Here is a 19416-nt window from a genome sequence, read left to right as displayed (position 1 = left end):
CATCCACAAGCTCTGGATGAAACAGGCATGCACATATAAACTGCTTTACATGAGACGAATGATTTAAAATAGAGTATAAAGACAGTGCATTTGTTCTTGAAATGGAAACAAAAACAAAACAAAACAAAACTTAAACCGCCCTGCAAGATAGCAGTGCGCGGTGCTGTGCATGGGAACCAGTTTATCCACCAATCATTAAGTGAGTTAACTCTACACCCAGGGAATGCTGCTGGCAGCATTCCCCATAAATAAATAAGCTAATATGTGCAATAGCTAAATGAATAGACTCTTCCTTGGTGTTTTATGGCCTGAAAAGAATGCAGCTTTTCATTAAAGGGATCATTTGAAAATGTGGGCACTGATACTGCGGCGGTCCGGCGCTCTCCGCCCATTGATAATGGCCTCGGTTTTAGGTGGGGGGGAGACTGACGTCCATTTACTTTAGCAAAGATGGTTATTGAATGAAACCTTTAATGGGGGCGTTTATGATCCCACTCCTCCGCTAAGAGCTCGGGGCTGCCTTAGCGTAGTCACCCCCCCTCCCTCCCCGACGGCTCTTAGGGAATCAATACAGGTAATATGTCAGCTGGTGGTCCGCAGTCCAGGCTTAGAAAGGTAGAGCTGAAATGGAAGCTGACAGGTAGCTACTCAGAGAGAGGGTAGGGGTCAACACTGAAAGTGAGGCTCCCGGAGGGAGGGAGGGAGGGAGGGGGGGGGGAAGGCGGGCCGGCCCTCGCTTCACCGTCCGCGCTGGGAGCCGAGGAGATTAGGCACAAGGACTAGAGAGCAGGGGGAGGCCACGGGAGCTTGGGAAAGGCCCTCGGTGGGGTGGTACTTAGAGCCCCAGGATTCACAGCGGATTGTCCACTTCCAGTGCCCGCTTCCCCTCCGTCCGAAATCTTGCTGACGGATGCACAACTGGGACGAAGCACAGACGCTCAGACCCGGTGCCGGGCGCTGGTGCTTGGTGCTGAGTGGTTCCGGGGACGGCGCTGGAGGGGCCGTGCTCGCTGCTGGCTGCCGGCTGCTCGCTGCTGGGGTGCGCGCTGCCTCCGGAAGAGCTCGCTGCGAGACAAACCTGAACGCTGTTTCCACACCCCCCCCCCCCGCCCGCCCCCTATCAAAACAAAAACCCTCTGCGTATTTCTTTGAGTTAGCAAACCAGGTACTAATGTAGGTCTTTCATAAAAGCGAAGTGGTGTACAGTACGCTTTAAAAGCAGGGATACCTGCTTCTATCATTAGGTCATTTTTTTAAAATTGAGGTAATGTACAGATTATGAAATGTAACATCTTATCATTTTTTAAAATATTTTTTATTGATTTCATAGATAAAGGGAGAGATCCATGATGAGAGAATCATTGATCCGCTGCCTCCTGCACTTCCCCCACTGGGGATGGAGCCCACAACCCAGGCATGTGCCCTGACTGGGAATCGAACCGTGACTTCCTGGTTCATAGGTTGATGCTCATCCACTGAGCCACGCCGCCTGGGCACATCTTATCATTTTTAAGTGTGCAGCTCATTGCATGGCATGAAGTACATTCACATTGCTGTGCAGCCAGTACCACCCCGTCCAGCTCTAAAGCTCTCTTCATCTTGCAAAACTGAAGCTCTCTACCCATTAAACTTTCCACTCCCCCCTGCCCCAAACAGAGGAGAGAGCTCGCAACCCAGGTACGCAACCCAGGTACGTACCCTTGACCAGGAATTGAACCCGAGACCCTACCTTGTGAGGGCAGATGCTCTAACTGCTGGGCAACACCGGCCAGGGTTAGTCTCACTTTTTGACCCTAAATTCACTTATTTTCTTTCCTAGATAGTTTTTAAAAAGCCCCCAAGACCCAGAAAACCTTCCAGATTCTTAGAAAAACAAGACTTGGTTTGGAGCCTCCTGCCCCACCCCACCCTCGGTCCTCAGCATTTACCATTAACAGTGTACACCACGATGATAGCATCTTTTAAACACAATTGATGCTTTTCTGCTGAGAGCCACCTGGGTGCTCACTCACCCTCCCCTCACCCAGGGTTCAGTGGTGTGGAGGAGGGTCCTGGGCACCTGAGGTTTAATGGGCATTTCAGGTGATTCCCATCCGTAGGCAAATGAGAACGGGCTTTAGTTTGACCTTTGACTACCAGCAAGCCTCTTCTAGTTGGGATTAAACACCACAAACTTAAAATGAATGGCTGGCTGTATTTCTTTCAGAAGATGGCTTCTGGGGCTGCCCCTGTGTCTTCTATTATTAGAAAGAAGAGTCCATTGCCTCAGAGGCTGAATGAGTCAACAGCCGTAACCACAAACCCGCTCTTCTCATTTCACAGGCAAAATCCGTTTGGGGTTTCAGGAATCATTTCCTTCTTTTGTTTTGTAGTTCACTCACACACAGACCCCATTTTTTAATGTCTCTTGACATTTTGATTTGTTATTCCAGTAATTCAGACTGAAAACACCCATTTGTTCATTTTTATTTCTTCTCCCTCTCAAGTCCTGTCAGTCCTTGGAATCAAATTGCAGGCGAGTAGTTAACCAGGAGAGGCTTTTGTCCTTTGTAACGTTTGTAACAATTGCCAAAGTTTCTGGGCTCAAGGGTCTTCTCCCTCCAAACTCTACTGGGCACGTGTGTCCTCAGGCTCCAGACGCCCAGGCTCCCAGAGCGGTGGCCAGCCCCAGGGGCCTTTGGTGTTTGTCTCTGAGCACAATCTTCAGCATTGGCCTGTCCACGCCCTTCAGTCCTCACCTTTGGCAAAAGGAAAATACTAGAATTCCATCCCATTGCCGCTCTGGATTGCCCAGCCCTAAACTCCTAGTCACCGGGAAGATTACTGAGTTAGACCTGCCGTGGGCTTGCCCAGGGGGTCTTGTGGCTGGGATTTGGTATTTAAGAACTGGAAACCAGAGATAACCTTGCAAGACACCTTGCACATTCTTCCTGGAAGACAGTTTCAAAATCAAACTTAAGGGAATTTGGCTCTGGCACCTTTAAATCAGATAGCCCAGGAGAGTGGAATTCTCCAAGAGGACTTTGCCATGTTCCCAGGTTCAAGTACTCACAGTCTTGCAGCCATCAGAGGTGGAGAACACCTCTTCAAAGAAAAAATCTTGTAAAAAAAATAAGCTCTAGTGAGTTGTGGACTGTGTTTGGCCTCTCAATTGTCTTGCTGCATTTAACTGGTTAAGAATGGGGGGAGGGCCCTAGCCGGTTTGGCTCACTGGATAGAGCATCGGCCTGGGGACTGAAGAGTCCCAGGTTCGATTCAGGTCAGGGGCATGTACCTTGGTTGCAGGCACATCCCCAGTGGGGGATGTGCAGGAGGCAGCTGATCGATGCTTCTCTCTCATCGATGTTTCTGACTCTCTATCCCTCTCCCTTCCTCTCTGTAAAAAATCAATAAAAATATATTTAAAAAAAAGAATGGGGGGAGGGGGGAGAATCACACAAACGGCTTCAAAATCTTACCAATTATTTTTATTGGTACTTAAAAAATAATTGATAGAGAAACAGATGTCAACTAGAACACACCATATAAGCAAATGGAAGAGCACAGCATTTTTAAACAGTTTATAAAAATCAAGAATGGACTTTCAATCCCTTTGATATGTTTTCTTCACAGCAAACTGTTGTTTTTTTTTCTTTCTTTCTTATTTTTATTTATTTATTTATTTTTTAATTGCTTAAAGTATTACAAAGAGTATTACGTATGTCTCCTTTTTTTTCCCCTGCCCTTGACAATCCCCTGGCCTCCCCTACCCCCCAGTGTCTTATGTCCATTGGTTATGCTTAGCAAACTGTTTTTGACACAAAGTACCAAACCCGAAACAAATTTCACAGACAACACACACAATTTATCCTACTTTTAAATATATAATTACAAAAATCCTGAGATAATGTAAGATGAAATGCATGACAGTAAAAGAATATTTTTTCCTGAGACCATATGCAAAAATAAGAACACAATGTTCTCCCTAAATATCCTGTACCTTAGCTGTGATTATGGCTGAATATCAAAATACTATAACTTATTTTGCTACTTTTAAGCCAACAAAGCAATGAAAATTCTTGGCAATAATAAATGGAAGCTGAATATATACCTCTTACAAGGTAGAAAACGACATTGTTTTCTGTAAGATTCCCATATTTTATGAAGAGAGTATCAATGAGGGGTAAGTTTATCTCTATTTTGTTATTCTTTTTTTAAAAAAAAATGTTTATTGATACGAGAGAGGGAGAAGGCAGAACTTTGCTGTTCCACTTATTGATGCATTCACTGGTTGGTTCCCGTCTGTGCCCTGACCAGGGATTGAACCCAAAGCCTTGGCCTAATCGCAGTGATGGCGAACCTATGACATGCGTGTCAGAGGTGACACACGAACTCATTTTTTTGGTTGATTTTTCTTTGATAAATGGCATTTAAATATATAAAATCAATATCAACAATATAAGTCTTTGTTTTACTCTGGTTGCAAACATCAAAAAATTTCTATTATGTGACACGGCACCAGAGTTAAGTCAGGGTTTTTCAAAATGCTGACACGCCGAGCTCAGAAGGTTCGCCATCACTGAGTATGTGGTGGTGGGTTTTTGACTTTGACTTAATCTACTTTGTATTATTGTTATAAATTAATCTAAATTATCTTTAGGAATAGCGAGATACACATTTTAAGCAAACATAAGAGAGCTTAACGTAATTACTAAAGGAAGATGTTATGAAGTTTGTATTTTCCAAACCGAAAATTGATATACCTAACCTGATCAATATGACCCAAATAGTCAAATTAAATTAAACGGTTTTCAGTTAGTGTGGGCATGTATGATCCATGAAAAGTTATTATTTTGCATGCATGCATCTTGGAGTGCTGGTTAGAAAAGAAAAAAATTTACCTTCCTTTGCTACTATTCTGGTTTAAAACACAAAGTTAATTTGAATTTTTCACCTTGGGGGGAAAATCGGCATCACACCACTTCCTGATGTTCGCTTTAGTGTTTGATTTTAAAATAACTCTCAGCCCCATGCACAGGAAGAAATACAGTTTGAAGTAGCAGTCAAAGAAAGGCTGCCTACTTACAGGATGAGCCCCAGTCGTTTCTGAAGACCATTGTTCTGCCTTAATTAACATGAATTAAAACAGCCCTAAAACAACGGGGCACATTCCCATTAGGATCAATTACTCAGACCCAGTCACTGAAGCTAAGAATTCCCCGGAGGAAAATCTGTCACTGCTTTCCCATGGGCATCCCTCCTGCCTAAGGACTGGGCCACAGCTGGGAACCTCCCCCTGGAAGGGGCATCTGTTCCGTATTGAGTTTACTCCAGTTTGAGACGTGGACCGTGGATAAAGGGTGAAGAAACATCCTAGGTCGTCAATAGAACCATGTGATATAGTGGCTTAGTAGCCAGGTTGCCTACGAAGCACCTTTATTCTGGTCTTGAGTTTTCTGCATGAATGTTCAAGTGTGTTGTTGGCCTGTCTTCATATAGAGCATCCTGGCTGGGTCACAGGCTGGGCTGTGGCGTCAGGTGGACCCGGCTTTGTCCTTTCAAGGCACCAGTTCCTTGCACTCATTTTTGTAATAGTGAACCCAGCGGTACCCTTACATGGGGTTAACATTCAATAAATATTGGCTATTACTGCCCATGAGGTGAGTCTGCGGTCTCCCTACACATCGAAGAGATTACTCCCAAATGACTCACATCAGCCTTGGGATCACGTCTATGGCACATTTTAAAAATGGGTTTCATTTTAAATACTCTATATACCATCATGAACCACCTAATTAGAAAGGCCTCAAAGAATTCCACTTTTCTATTCATCAGGAACAAGATCAGGCTTAAAACTAGAATATAAATACATTTATTTATTTTTCATTCTATTGCAAAGTTGTCAACCTTTCCTGGTTTGGTAATAATTTGTCTTCCCCAATTGGTAAAGGTCACAGATGGTGGGGTGAATAAGTAACTTCCGTGTCCTCCAAGTAATTCTGTGCTGGGCCAGCCAAATTAACAGGCATTTGTCATGAGATGGGGAGAAGTGAGAACTGAGGGTTTAAGACAAATCCAAATAAAGATGGGAGATCAACTCATGTCTGAACACTTAGTTACAATACTAAGGATGCTCTGGCTTGAGTGAATTTTAAAATAGTTTATTCTATGAAGAAACTTAACAGGTGACGGCCACAGCCATATCATAATTGGGGACCCAAGGAAAGGCTTCTCTTTCACCCCAGAAATTCAATGTGGCCCCTCCTCTCTCAGGGTTTTTTTCTTTTCCAGGATGCTCAACAACTATTAACAGCCAGCTTTCACTACTTATCAGTAAATTCACCAAAATTTCATTCTTATTGGAAATGACGGAAAACATTTCTTCAAAAGCTATTAAAACCAGCTGATACATCTGGTCATTGCAGCTAACCGGTCAGTCCCATTTTTCCGTTTCTTCTCTCAGTAGAACCATCTTTTGTTCACACAACACACACGTACACAAGAAAACAAAGACAGAACCCGAGTGCTTAGTGTCCCCCATGTCCGCAGCCTGTCCGAGCGCTAGGAGTCTTCATGGAGCTTCATGTGGGAGCACAGGGCGTCTTGATCGGGGAAGGTTTTCCCGCAGCTGCCGCAGGAGCAGCCCTGGCCCTCCTTGTGTGAGCGGCGGACGTGGCTGTCGTGGGCGGCGTGAGACGCGAACGATTTGCCACAGTGTTTGCATTTGAAGGGCTTCTCCCCCGAGTGCTGCCTGATATGTGTGCGGAGGATGCTGGAGGCAGTGAACTTCTGCCAGGACAGAAAGCAGAAGGAAAAGCAAACTCCCATCAGCTGGAAGACCAGTGAAACGATGGGTTTCCTTTCCTGGTTACTATCGCTTAGGCCACCCCTTCGTTCTCCAGCTGATGCTGAGAACCCGGGGTAGCACCCTCGGTCAGCAAGAGTAGCCTTAATAGAAAAGGACATGGTCCATGTGTCGTCCTGACGGGTTCAGAGCAGCCCTGGCTATTGGAACAGTGGCTTTTCAGTGCCTAAGATCACCTGGGGTCTAGTTAAAAATGCAGATTGACAGCCCTAGCCCGGAGAATGTGCCCAGTAAGTACACTTTGTGGGGTTAAGAAGGAACGAGCATTTAAACCAGCAATTCTAATGGGGGTGGGGGGGTGGGGGGCCCTAGGACCCCACTCCCAAGATACACTGCACTACAGAAGGAGCAGCTAATACTGGCCAATGTCTATGCATAAGTCAGTTCCATATTGGGTTCTTCTTGTAGATTTACGTGTACTCAGAAGAAATAACAGATTCTGTGTGCCCTTTACCCAGTTTCCTAAGGGTTACATCTTACAAAATAGAGTATCACAACCCGGCTACTGATGTTGACAGTTAAGATAACGAACATTTTCATCATTAAGATCCTTCATGTTGCCCTTTTGTAGACACACCTACTCCCTCCCACTCCCATTTCTTACTTATGCACTGGCAACCACTCATCTATCCTCCATTTCTATAATTTCATCATTTCAGAATGTTATATACACAGAATGGTAAGTATGCAACCTTTGGGTTATGGGTTTTCCTCACTTGGCAGAGTTCTCTGGTGATTCGCCCAGGCTGCTGTGTATACAGCCCATGCTCCCTTCCCTTACCCCTGGAAGGACATCTGGGCTGGGGCTGTTACGGAATAAGCTGCTACAAACATTTGTGCACAGGTTTTTGTGTGAACATAGAAGCAACTGCAGGGTAAAGAAACTGCCCAACTCTTTTGCAGAGTGACTATAACATTCTAGATTCCCAAGTATCTGCTGTTTTTACATTATCTTTCCTTAGCCACTTCTTTTCTTCTCCTTATTTATAACCAATCCCCTCATTCATGTCAATACTATGCTCTCACCCTTGTCACTTTCAGGTAGTATATTAGAAATGTAATGACTTTGCTTTTGGGGTCCACTGACAGTGACATAAAACACCAGTTTAAACTGGTGACCTCAGATTCGAGGGGCCGGGAGAGAAGCACTGAACAGTGGGGTGTCTGGGCATACGTAGGGTTGGATCCCTGCTCAGTAAGGTGTACAAGCTGTCCTTCACAGGCACCCAGACATGGCCAGTCTTCACCAGATTAATGGGAGTCTACTGTGTGACAGGGGTGTATTTCCTCATCACACACGCCCTGAATGCCAATTTGGCAGTGGGTCGTTGTATCTGACCATCACAAGCAAATGTGAGCATGTTTGTGGGCAGAAGTGAGGGGTAAGCCAGGCTTTATGCTTCAAGTTCCTGTCCATGGACACCCAAACAGAGCTCAAGGCAGATCCCTTCCAGAAGGTTCCACCTACCTTCGTACAGTACACACACTGGTAGGGTCTGTCTCCAGAGTGAACTCTCATGTGCTTGTTTAGACTGGAAGACTGAGAGAAAGATTTCCCACATGTAGAACACTAAGGCAAAAAAGAATAGAGTTGGAATCACATCTTCCCCTAACAAGTTCATTTCCCCATGATGTTAACTATTGTATTTATTCTGTGTGTGATCAGAGAATCAAGCAGCCCCACGCCGAGGGTCTATTGGTAGTAGACAGACCTCCTGGCACGACACTGAGGAATCCCGGGCATGGGCTCCGGTCAAGAGCCTGCCCCATGCTAATACCATCTAACATCTTTGGATGTCAGTTTCTTCAGGTGTGAAATGAGGGAATTTAATAGGATCGTGGTGTTTAATAGAGGCCTGAATTAGTCCTGCCCTGTCAACATGTGACCAGTGTGTCAGTTAAACTCAGACCCTTTGTTCCCTGATTATCCTCGAGGGCAAAATACCTACTCTGTTTTCCTTACAGGGTAATCACTGTGCAATTAATGCAGCAAGTGTTTATGGAGTGCCTACTATATGCTTAATACACTAATTTTTCTGTAGTGCTTAAAGTTTAAATAATGGGCATATATTATTGTTACTGAAGCAAAAAAAAAAATCAGATGTTTGAGATAATATTGCAAACAGAACAAATTATAAAAGGGAAGCGATTAGAAAAAGAAACTGTTCTTGGAAATTGAAAACAAACAATAACATAAAAGTACTGAATAACTGAATAGACCCAGCTGACTGCTGAAGACTAAATTCATGATTTGGAAAATAAGATTAGAGAACTTTCTGAGAAAGCTAAGCAAAAAATAAAAAAATTAAAATTAAGTCAAGCACAGGGAGGTAGATTGAACTTAACACCTGGCCAAAAGGAGTTCCAGGAGAGAACAAAGGCCTAGGAGACAGATAATAACCAAAGAAAGAACAAGATCATTCCTTTCAGCTTAGGATTTGTGCCTTCAGATGGAAAGAGTGCCTTGTATTCCAATGTGTGCAAAGCAAGAGAAAGAAAATAGAAATACATCCAATTTTGACACATTGTATTAAAATTTCAGAACTCCAAAGATAAAGCAAAATTTCCATAAAGAAAAGTGGTTATTTACAAAGAAACAAGAACCAGATTGGTGCCCTGGCCAGTGTAGCTCACTGAAATGAGCGTTGGCCCGTAGACTGAAGGGTCCCAGGTTTGATTCTGGTCAGGGGTGCATACCTCGGTTGCAGGCTCCATCCCCAGTATGTGCCAGGGGAGGCAACCAATAGATGTGTCTCTCTCACACACATTGATGTTTCTCTGTCTCTCCCCCTCCTTTCTATCTTCTCTAAAGAAATCAATGGAAAAACATCCTTTGGTGAGGATTAACAAAAGCAAATGAATAAATAAATTTTTTAAAAAAAGAACCAGATTGGCTCCAAACGATAGAAGAAAAAAATGGAGTGATGCTTTGAATATTCTGAGGGAGAATTACTTCTACCTATAATTCTGTATCCAGGCAAACCATCAAAGAGATATGTGACTAAAATATCCACAGACAGCCCTAGCTAGTTTGGCTCAGCGGATAGAGCAGCCGTGGGCAAACTACGGCCCGCGGGCCGAATCCGGCCCGTTTGAAATGAATAAAACTAAAAAAAAAAAAATGACCGTACCCTTTTATGTAATGATGTTTACTTTGAATTTATATTAGTTCACACAAACACTCCATCCATGCTTTTGTTCCAGCCCTCCGGTCCAGTTTAAGAACCCACTGTGGCCCTGGAGTCAAAAAGTTTGCCCACCCCTGAAGCGTCGGCCTGCGGACTGAAGGGTCCCAGGTTCAATTCTGGTCAAGGGCATGTACCTGGGTTGCAGGCACATCCCCAGTGGGGGGCGTGCAAGAGGCAGCTGAATCGATGTTTCTCTCTCATCGATGTTTCTAACTCTCTATGCCTCTCCCTCTCCCTTCCTCTCTATAAAAAATCAATAAAATATATTTTAAAAAAATATCCTCAAAGGACTCAGAAAACTTTTCATTATATATCCTTTAACACAATTACTTGAAGATATACACCAGTGATACAAAAAAGAAATCAAGAAAGAGGAAGGGTGGAATAGAACAATTGGTAGAATTTAAGAAGGTGTTAAAAAAAAAAAAAATCCAAATGACAGTACACAGGTCCAGAAATCACTGGTTCAAATCAGAATAAGCTCCAGGAAGAATGTGAATGTCATCATACAAGTTACACAATTAAGGAACTAAATTTGTGTCCTGAAATTAGAAATGCCGGCAAAAATAAAAGCTTATAAGGAAGTAAAAAATGAAGTAAAGTTAAAGCCTTGAATAAATCTGCACAATTTATCGGAACAATGCTTTCTGAAGGAAAAAAAAAAAAAAAAGCCCTGTCTCCATGGGTCAGGTATTTCAGAAGGCTAGAACCTACCTTCTGGACTTGTATGAACTCCTGGTTCTCATCGTTATGGACTACACTGCAAGGGTGGGGAACCTTTTTTCTGCCAAGAGTGATTTGGATATTTATAATATCATTAAGAGGACCACACAAAATTATCAACCTAAAAATTAGCCTGCTTGCCCTGGCTGGTTTGGCTCAGTGGCTAGAACGTCGGCCTGAGGACTGAAGGGTCCCTGGTTTGATTCCAGTCAAGGGCACATGCCCGGGTTGCGGGCTCGATCCCCAGTAGGGGGCATGTAGGAGGCAGCCAATCAGTGATTCTCTCTCATCATTGATTGATGTTTCTATCTCTCTCTCTCTGAAATCAATAAAATATATTAAAAAGAAATTAGCCTGCCATATTTAGCCAAACATTTAATTAACTGACCCCTAAAGCTTTGGCAGGGTTAGACCAAGTTATTTCATGGGCCTTATATGGCGCTTGGGCTGGACGTTTCCCACCCCTAGACTACAGGGATTTCCTGACATTTTAATCTATGTTCCACTTGAAGTTTGCTCGACAAATTGTCTGAAAAGGGGGTGCATTTAGGCTTAAAGGCTGGAAGGAGGATGGTAATGCAGGGGTTTTCATTGTTGGTTGTATACCCACATCTTCTGTTATTTTTGTCAATATTTTTTTCTCTTTTCGAAACCGATTATTTTTGTTAAAAATCATTTGTCTTCAAATGATTAAGTTAAATTAAATGTTTTCTTTTGGGCTTCAATGGGAATTAAATATACTTTATCACTTTAAAAGTTAAGTACTACTCAAGCTAAAGTAAATGAAATAAAGAAAACGAAAAGAGAATAAAAATGTTAAGCAATAAAAATCAGGAAAAACCTCAAAACTCCAAACATGAGGGCAAAGTGCCATGGGAAATTCAGGTCAGATGTTGGGACAGTAGCTACATATGTGCCTCTTGAGCTCTGGACAGAATTCGTGGCTACAGGTTTGAAACCCACTGTTAAACAGTATGTATAGTCATGATAAAGGAGAACTTGCAAAGAGAAAATAATGAAGGAAGCCTTGGGATCACCGGCATGACACAGTATTATTCCTTAAGTCTACCAGAAAAACAACTCTTTTGAAGGTCAAATCATCACTTTCTCTTTTTAAAATGTTTGTATTGATTTTTAGAGAGAGAGGAAGGGAGAAGGACAGGTAGAAACATGGATGAGAGAGGAACATCATCTATCTGTTGCCTCCTGCACACCACCCCACCCCCACTGGGGCTCAACCAATTACAAATATAATCATAAATGGATAACAGAAATAACTACTTCTATGTAATATCATTCACTGCATCATCATTGGCGAGACATGCGCAAAACAGGGGATTGGTTAAATAAATCACGGTGCAACCATCTGATGTACTGATACAGCCATTATATTTACAAATGAGTTTGTGATATCTTAGGTCAGAAAATTAACCTCATAATCTTCAGTATGATCTAAGTATACTAAAAATACAAACACATATTGAAAAGAATTATACCTAAGATGTCTTAACTTTGGGCCATAGCATATCAGGTGGCTTCTGTCTTGTTTTTTTCTCCATATTGTATTTACCAAGTATGCACTATATATTTTTATGTTAAAAAATAATTGGAAAAGGGGGAAAAAATAAAATCGGAAGTAAAATTTTTAAAGGATCACCAAGTTGAAACATAACGATCTCTCTTTGCTTCCCTCTCAATCACAGGTCCAGAGGACAGCAGGCCCCGCACCCAGGAGGCCTTCGGCGTGTCCGGGGCTCTGGGCGGGACCTGGAAAGCCAGTCTGGGCCATGGGTGGGGTCACGTGCTACCAGAACTAAGCTCTCACCTTGTGAGGACGGTGCTTCTCGTGAACGTGGAGGATATGGATTCGCAGCCGGTCCCGTTTCTCGAAGGATCTTTTGCACTGAGGGCAGGGGAACTTCCTGTCGCCCTGGTCCACGCAGGGGGTGTACTTGAGATGCTTGTCTCTGTAGTATCTGTAGGTAAACACCTTCCCACATCGGTCACATCTGTACCCTTCTGCAGACTCTGTCAAACACGGGACAGGAGCGGTGGCTTGGTCAGCGACCTTACCTCATTCTCACTTCCTCCAAGGCAGCTTTTAACGCCTTTCCCTTACTATTGGCAATTTTAAACATGTACTAAAGTAAACATAATAAAATAATAAACCCTCGTGTGCCCAACACGAAGCCTTGACAAGGACCAACTTAGATAATTTTGTTTTCATTAATACCACTTCCCTTCACGATGGGACACTAATTTATCACTTGGTTCCTAAATACCTCACACCATAACCTTACACTGACTGGCACTTGTTACAAGGTTAATAATATAACCAGAACATTCTACGCTCTGTGTCCCTTTCAGACCAGCCAGAGCTACAAGTTCAAAACTGTTCACCCAGGACAATGATGGACAGCAGAGCTCCCATCCGTCCCAGGCCTCCCCAGGCTGTTGCACTTGACCCCATTTACAAGGTCTTAGGCACTCCCTTAGCGGATAGTTCACTTCTCTGAATTTTGGGGGAGGATTCCAGAGCTAGAATCTTCACATACAAAGGAGGGATGACAGTACCTTGCCTTCCCTAACACAGAGTTATCATGATGGTTAATTTAATGCTGACACAATGAGTTCTTACCACCATGAGTGATACTATCACTGAGTGATAAGACAGAAAGATTAAGTTGTTGTTATCAATGGGAGAGGGAGGAGAGAGAAGTTAAGAGAGGGAGCTGTAGATTCTAGCAAAGGAGGTGCCAAGGGAGGGTTGTCTACGTGCTGGGAGGAAGGGAGAGGACAGGGGCCACCTACAGGGGTCTCTGTCGGGGCACAGGCTTCCAGAAGTGGCTTCCCTGAGACCTCATTGTCTGGCCCCAGGGAGGGAGGAAAGAGCCAGGAGTGAGTCTATGCAAGAATCTGGAGATGGAAATCTTTTCAGGATCAGGACAGCAGGGAAGCTATCCATCGGGGGCTTTGTTAGTTAACAACTGCATCCCAGGCACATCCCAGGCACGTTCAACAAGTGGCTAAGGAAATAAACCATTCACTAAGTAAATAACCAGGAAGGCAGCCGCAACCCCAGGACAATCCATCGCCCAGCCCAGTCTACCACTTTCATTGAGGTGCAAATCTCAGAACCCCCGTGCTGCAACTGGTTTTGTTTGTTTTTTTTTTGTTCAGAGCTAGAATCTGGTCAGAAATATCTGGCCTTCCTGCTTCCTGGGATGGGAAAAGGGGGCCAGTGATCTTTAACTCAGGTCTTTGGAAATTTCTTAATGTTATTCTATTCCCTTTTCCTTCTTCCTCCCTTCAGCTGGGTCAACTACTCCTTCTAATCCAGGGCTCTCACAACCCTGATTCCCATGCTTCTTGCCCCACAATTCACACCAAATTTTGGAAGGATTAAGAGGAAGGATTAAGCGTTGTTTTCACATTCCGCACCTCCAGCCCCCAAAACACACACTCGGCAGGCTGCATACTCAAATAACCCGCCCACATAGGGTCCAGGAGCACGCCCCCCCCTTCCCCCGCCCCGCGACCTTAAGAGAAAGATTGTCACCCATCCTCACCAAAAGCCTTGGAGAAAACCTTGTCCAAAACATTCATAACAGCAAACAAATGAATTCATCCATACTTCTTCCCAACAAATGGAGTCCTTTACAAGCCCCCGCTCCCCGACATTGTCCAAAACACACAGTATTTTACCAGTGCCGGGAGCATCGGAGAATTTGCTTCATAACTGGAGCAGAGGTAGCTGCAGGCTGGGTTTCCCACACTTACCATCAAACCCTCACCCCTGCTGCTTATATGCCGTGATCTCTGCTATCTGCCTATTATTCCGTGTGAACACGTCTTCATTTACTTAAGTATTCTACTACTGAGCACTTGACATTGTGCCTTTTCACTAATACGGGTGGTGCCGTAGCAAAAATCCTTGTGGATAAAAAAATCCTTTTGGACTATTTCCTGAAGATAAATTTCCAGAACAGCATTACTGAGACATCAACAGTTATGAACATTTGAATAGCTCGATACATCAGGTTAAGGGATTTTTCAAAAAGGGGAATGAATAAATTTGGAGATGGAAATAAATTTCCATCTCCATTATCAAGCATGTATTTGTCTCAAATCTCTTTTTAACTTTTGTTGTAAAAGCAATTGGTAAAAGCAATGGGCAAAAGGGAGGCACCTCTAATACTTCCAACAATAAAGATAAGTTTAAAAAAATAAGTAAAAGCTATGGTATAGTTTGGGAAATGACCAAAAGGCTGTGCGTGACGCGGTGCTAAGTATGTGACAACTCTGAGTCCCAGGAGATCCCACCACCTCGCTCCCACCTCCACGTTAGGGTAGGAGGATGACAGTTCACCAAAACAGTTCGGACAGGCCCTCATGACTTGGACTCTGGAAAGATACCTCCCATTATCCACCCCCTAATCCCCGGAGAATGTGTGGTTGGTTGACTCTGGCTTCACCAACCCCCAGCCTAGATAGACTGCCTCTTCTCTTCCTGCCTAACACGCCCCGCCGCCCCCCCCCCCCCCCCCAATTTCCTCTCATCCTTAAGCAGCTTTTCCCAACGGAGTCAGTGTCTTCCTCCTTCATTCCATCCACATGGGGCTCCAGGAGCAGGGGATAAGAAGGCTTGGGGTTACTCCCTGGCCTGAAGGACAGTCTAGCTCTAATACAGGCATGCAGACAACCAGTGCAGTGTGTGATGGATGCTATTCCCATTGGCTTTTACCTGCTACTCACGGCACTTACTGTAACACAAGGCAGTCTTCTACCTGCTCACACATAGTACAGTAATCTGCACTTGTCCTGTCCCACCTATAAGATCAGTGATTCCCAGGGCTCACTCTGAGAGCCTTTTTAAAATGCAAATTCCAGAGGCTCACCCCCAGAGAGGGGGGTGGTGGTCCTCTAGCTCCTTGCCACGAAAATGTGGTCCAGGGCCAGCAGCAGCAGCATCCCTTGGAAGCTGGACAGAAATGCAGAATCTCAGGTCCCAAGCAGGAACGAGAATCTGCTCCTTCCCAAGACTGCCCAGGTATTCACAGACACATTAAAGTCAAAGCGTGGTTCTAGCTCAGTGCTGGTCACACTGGGCTGAGACCCACAGTGAGAAATACGTTCTCTGAGACCCAGCCCCCACACACACATCCCTGTGAAACAACAACTTCACAAACAATGCTTGCTCTTACTTGAAATTCACATCAATATTTTCTATCCTACTTTATTCTTATTCTCTTTTTTCCTTTCACGCACAACTCCACCATTGCATTGATTTCCCACCCCACCATCTGAAAGCACTGCTCTGGCAGGACTTCCCAGGCTGCGTTAGCCTGAGCAGGCAGGACTCAGAAACTGGCTCGCCTAAGGCAGAGGTCGTGTCCATTTATTCCGCTTTTATTGTCTTCTCTGGGTGGAGGGTGAGGGGGTACAAGAAGAGGGATCCTCGGGAATAGAAGCAGCTTCAGCAGCTTTGGGAAGATGAGGGCCTCGTCCTCCAGCGGGGTAAGGCCCCCTGGTTAGAGACACTTTCAGTTTAGTCTCGGCTCCAGCCTTCAGGGGGGAGGGGAGCTCCACCAGTTGCCCAGAAGCTGCAGGAAGGTGTCCTTCCACCAGGAGCGCCTCACTGGCGAGGCAAAGGCGTGCACTCACCTTCAGAGGGCCCGGGCGCCTGCTTCCCCTGCTCCGTCACCTGAAGGCTCACGGGAATGTCCAGGAACTTTTCATAGCAGTCTCCGTACCACACAAGCAGCTCTTGGTTCTGGGAGATCTCTTTGCAGCTCTCATAAAATATCTGCCCTTGACATTGCACTGCAACCAGGTTCTGCTCCTTGGGGAACCGGGCACAGTTGACGTAGGACATCCAGTTCCCTGCACCTCCTTTTCCATCTATAAAGTGGCTCAAACGACCATCTTCAAAGATCTGAAAGATAGAAGGCATAGAATTTGAAATTTACGTATCAAATATTTATTATCCAAATCTCACACTGGAGACTACTGAATATATGTATATTAAGCCTAAGGAACTTTATTAGCTTAAGGGCTTCTCTATAGGTGATGGGACATTTTTAAAGATTCTTCCTTTATCTTTCTTGATTTCCAAGTTTCTATAGTGAGCATATGTTAATTTCATGCGCAGAGGTAAGGGAAACAAGGGGAGATTCTGCTCAATTCTACTGCTTCAAAACAACCAGTTAGTTTTGTATTTTATCCCAACCAAGTGTTCATGCATATTAATGAAGCCATGCTTTCTTTCTCTGATCTTGGCAATTGCACTGGCTCAACATAGTCAGAATTCCAGCTTACTTCCTTGGAGGACATTACTGGAACTAGAAATTCAGGGCCAAGGGTGGGTAGCTGATATATTCTGACCAACTGCAGTCTGGCCTGCAACCCCCATACATAGTCAAGCGTCTCAGTCTTTAGCTAACTTCATAGACAAATGACAAAACATTTTAAATTTGGTTTTATTTCCCTTGGCATCTTCTCAGCATCACTAGATCCTATTTAAAGCAGTTGTTTTTGTCTATAAATAAGCAGAATGTATGAATTCTTTCAACGTGTACGCCCTGGCTCATGTTCACAGACTAAAATGACTTAGGGCAACCACAAGGCGCCTGCGATTTCTGCAGAGGTGTTATTGGTCAAGGTCATGGATTATGAACCCCCCCACACACCCCCTTTATATTGCAAAGCAGGCAGCACAGCCAGCAGATTACTGCCTTGTCCCCTCTCCCGGGAGGGGGTGGGGGGCACAGGCCAAGAAATTCCTCCAGCAGCCACCTCCCCACAAAAAAAGCACATTTACCTCCCACATCAGAGAATTGTCTCCGTAGGTCTTGACTTCACTGGCGTTGACCACTTTACCTTGAAAGGGTCCAAACCTGACTCCTTTGGCAATGAGGCTATAGCAGAACACACCAAAATGCGGGACACCTCCAAACAGCATCTGCCTGAGGCAGAGACCTAGGGGAACCCCAAAAAGAGAAGTGGATGAGCACACTCACTGCATTAGACCGAGGCAAGAACTCCAAGCAAGGTCTGCCGCCTACCTTCTGGCAGTTGAAGTGCGTCCTGATCCAGAGCTTGAGGAAGACACTCGGACCCTAGAAAAAGGCAGGGGTAACGTCTTGTTTTTCGTTGCAAAGTATCATGAAACCCTTTCATGAGGCGTTTCCCTCCGTGCTCCCTAGAGGTAACTATTTTCCTGAGTTTGATGCTTATATTTTTCCTGCTCCTTTTACATATACACTTTCTCCTTTGAGACACAAAACAACCCCTTTAAGGTGGTGAAACGAACCCCATTTGCAAATTTAAAGAACTTGAGAATCAGAGATAATGCTGACTTGGTGGATGGATGCTGAGCTGGGACTCCATGACCTGCATGAGGCGCTCATGGAACTAACTACCTGGCACATCCTGGTAGAATCTGAGTCCAGTGGACAAGTCCAGGGCAGGAACGTTTCTCTCCTCACCCTTAGCTCTCACTACAACCAACCTCAGGAGTCATGCAATTAAGCAAGTAGGGCTCAGATGGGAGCCTGACCTCCCCAGGCTCTGTCCTTTGATAGAAGTCCTGATATTAGACATGCAGCTCCCCGCCTCGTCCGGACTCATATTCACCCTGAAGTGCCCCTTCCCCACTGTTCCCCCATCCATCCATCCATCCATCCATCCATCCATCCATCCATCCATCCATCCTAACCCCGGATGAAGCGGACTGCCTTTACCAGCGCTGTCTGCGGGGACCAGGAGGCCGGAAGCTGCATGGTGCAGGCGCTCTGGCGAGTGCTCCGGGCCGGGAAGGAATCCGTACAGGACTAAGTGCAGGTCCTCCTGGGTGAAGTGGTAGCGAGGAGCCGACGTCCTCTCCTGGCTCAGGAGCTTGGGGTCCTCCTCAGGCCGCTTGCTGGGGAAGTGAGGTGGTGCCTGGGAGGTCTTCAGCCCCTCGGGCAACAGGGAAGCACCCACAGGGGGCGGCGGTGGCAGGAAAACCTCAGGTGCATAGCACTGGCCGCTGTCGCCTCGACCACCTACGTGGGCCACGTCTTCCCCGGTGGCCCCGGGATAGTCGCGGCCGCTGCTGACGAAGTGTTGCAGCTCCTTGGTGAAGGGGGGGAATGGGTACCACGGTGCCAGCTTGCCGGGCCAGGGCAGCTCGTAGAGCGGCTCCCTCGGGAGGGCCAGGCCGGGGCTCAGCATGGGAGGAGCGGTCCGCAGTGCGAAGGGGGCCACGGCCTGGGGCGCAGGCACGGTGGGGACGGGGACGGGGAAAGGTTGGTAATCCTCCCCCGTGGCGGCCAGGCTGGTCCCATGGGGTCCATAGGGAGCGAAGGGCGCGTAGTAGGGGGGCAGGTGTTGGGGGCTGCTCTGGAGTCTCTCGGGCAGGTAGCCCACCTTGTCCGGAGGTCCGGCCACGCCCGGCGACCGCAGAGCCATCGCGGGCCACTGCGCGGAGGATCTGCGGGGAAACAAGTGCGGGGAGTGAGGGAGGACGCGGGCGCTGCGGCCCGGCTCCTGCCCGCCAGAGCCTCCATCGGCCAGAGCCTCCTCCGCCAGAGCCTCCACCAGCCGAGCCTCCTGCCCGCCAGCCTCCACCCGCCGGAGCCTCCTGCCCGCCAGCCTCCACCCGCCGGAGCCTCCTGCCCG

At 45.8% G+C, this 19416-nt stretch overlaps 1 protein-coding gene across 1 annotated transcript; it reads right to left on the bottom strand.

Annotated features, from left to right (window-relative positions):
• Window positions 1–6540: 6540 nt before the first annotated feature.
• On the bottom strand, window positions 6541–19206 carry PRDM14 (PR/SET domain 14). Its single transcript, XM_059673057.1, has 7 exons — window positions 18498–19206; window positions 17820–17873; window positions 17576–17733; window positions 16420–16690; window positions 12581–12783; window positions 8313–8414; window positions 6541–6768 (listed from the first exon to the last, which is right to left on the bottom strand). Exons 1-7 carry the CDS (start codon window positions 19204–19206, stop codon window positions 6541–6543), a joined length of 1725 nt encoding a protein of 574 aa, XP_059529040.1.
• Window positions 19207–19416: the final 210 nt, after the last annotated feature.

Source organism: Myotis daubentonii, chromosome 17 (assembly GCF_963259705.1).
Source record: "Myotis daubentonii chromosome 17, mMyoDau2.1, whole genome shotgun sequence".
Lineage (NCBI taxonomy): Eukaryota > Metazoa > Chordata > Mammalia > Chiroptera > Vespertilionidae > Myotis > Myotis daubentonii.
This window is presented reverse-complemented; position numbering and strand designations above follow the sequence as displayed.

Excerpts from the sequence above, each read along its gene's own strand:
- PRDM14 (XM_059673057.1), bottom strand. The coding sequence starts at position 19,206 with ATGGCTCTGCGGTCGCCGGGCGTGGCCGGACCTCCGGACAAGGTGGGC. Across the intron at positions 17,734-17,819 it reads CGCACTTCAACTGCCAGAAG|GTCTCTGCCTCAGGCAGATG; the intron begins GTAGGCGGCAGA and ends GGGTTCCCCTAG. Across the intron at positions 12,784-16,419 it reads GGCGCCCGGGCCCTCTGAAG|AGTCTGCAGAAGGGTACAGA; the intron begins GTGAGTGCACGC and ends CGTGTTTGACAG.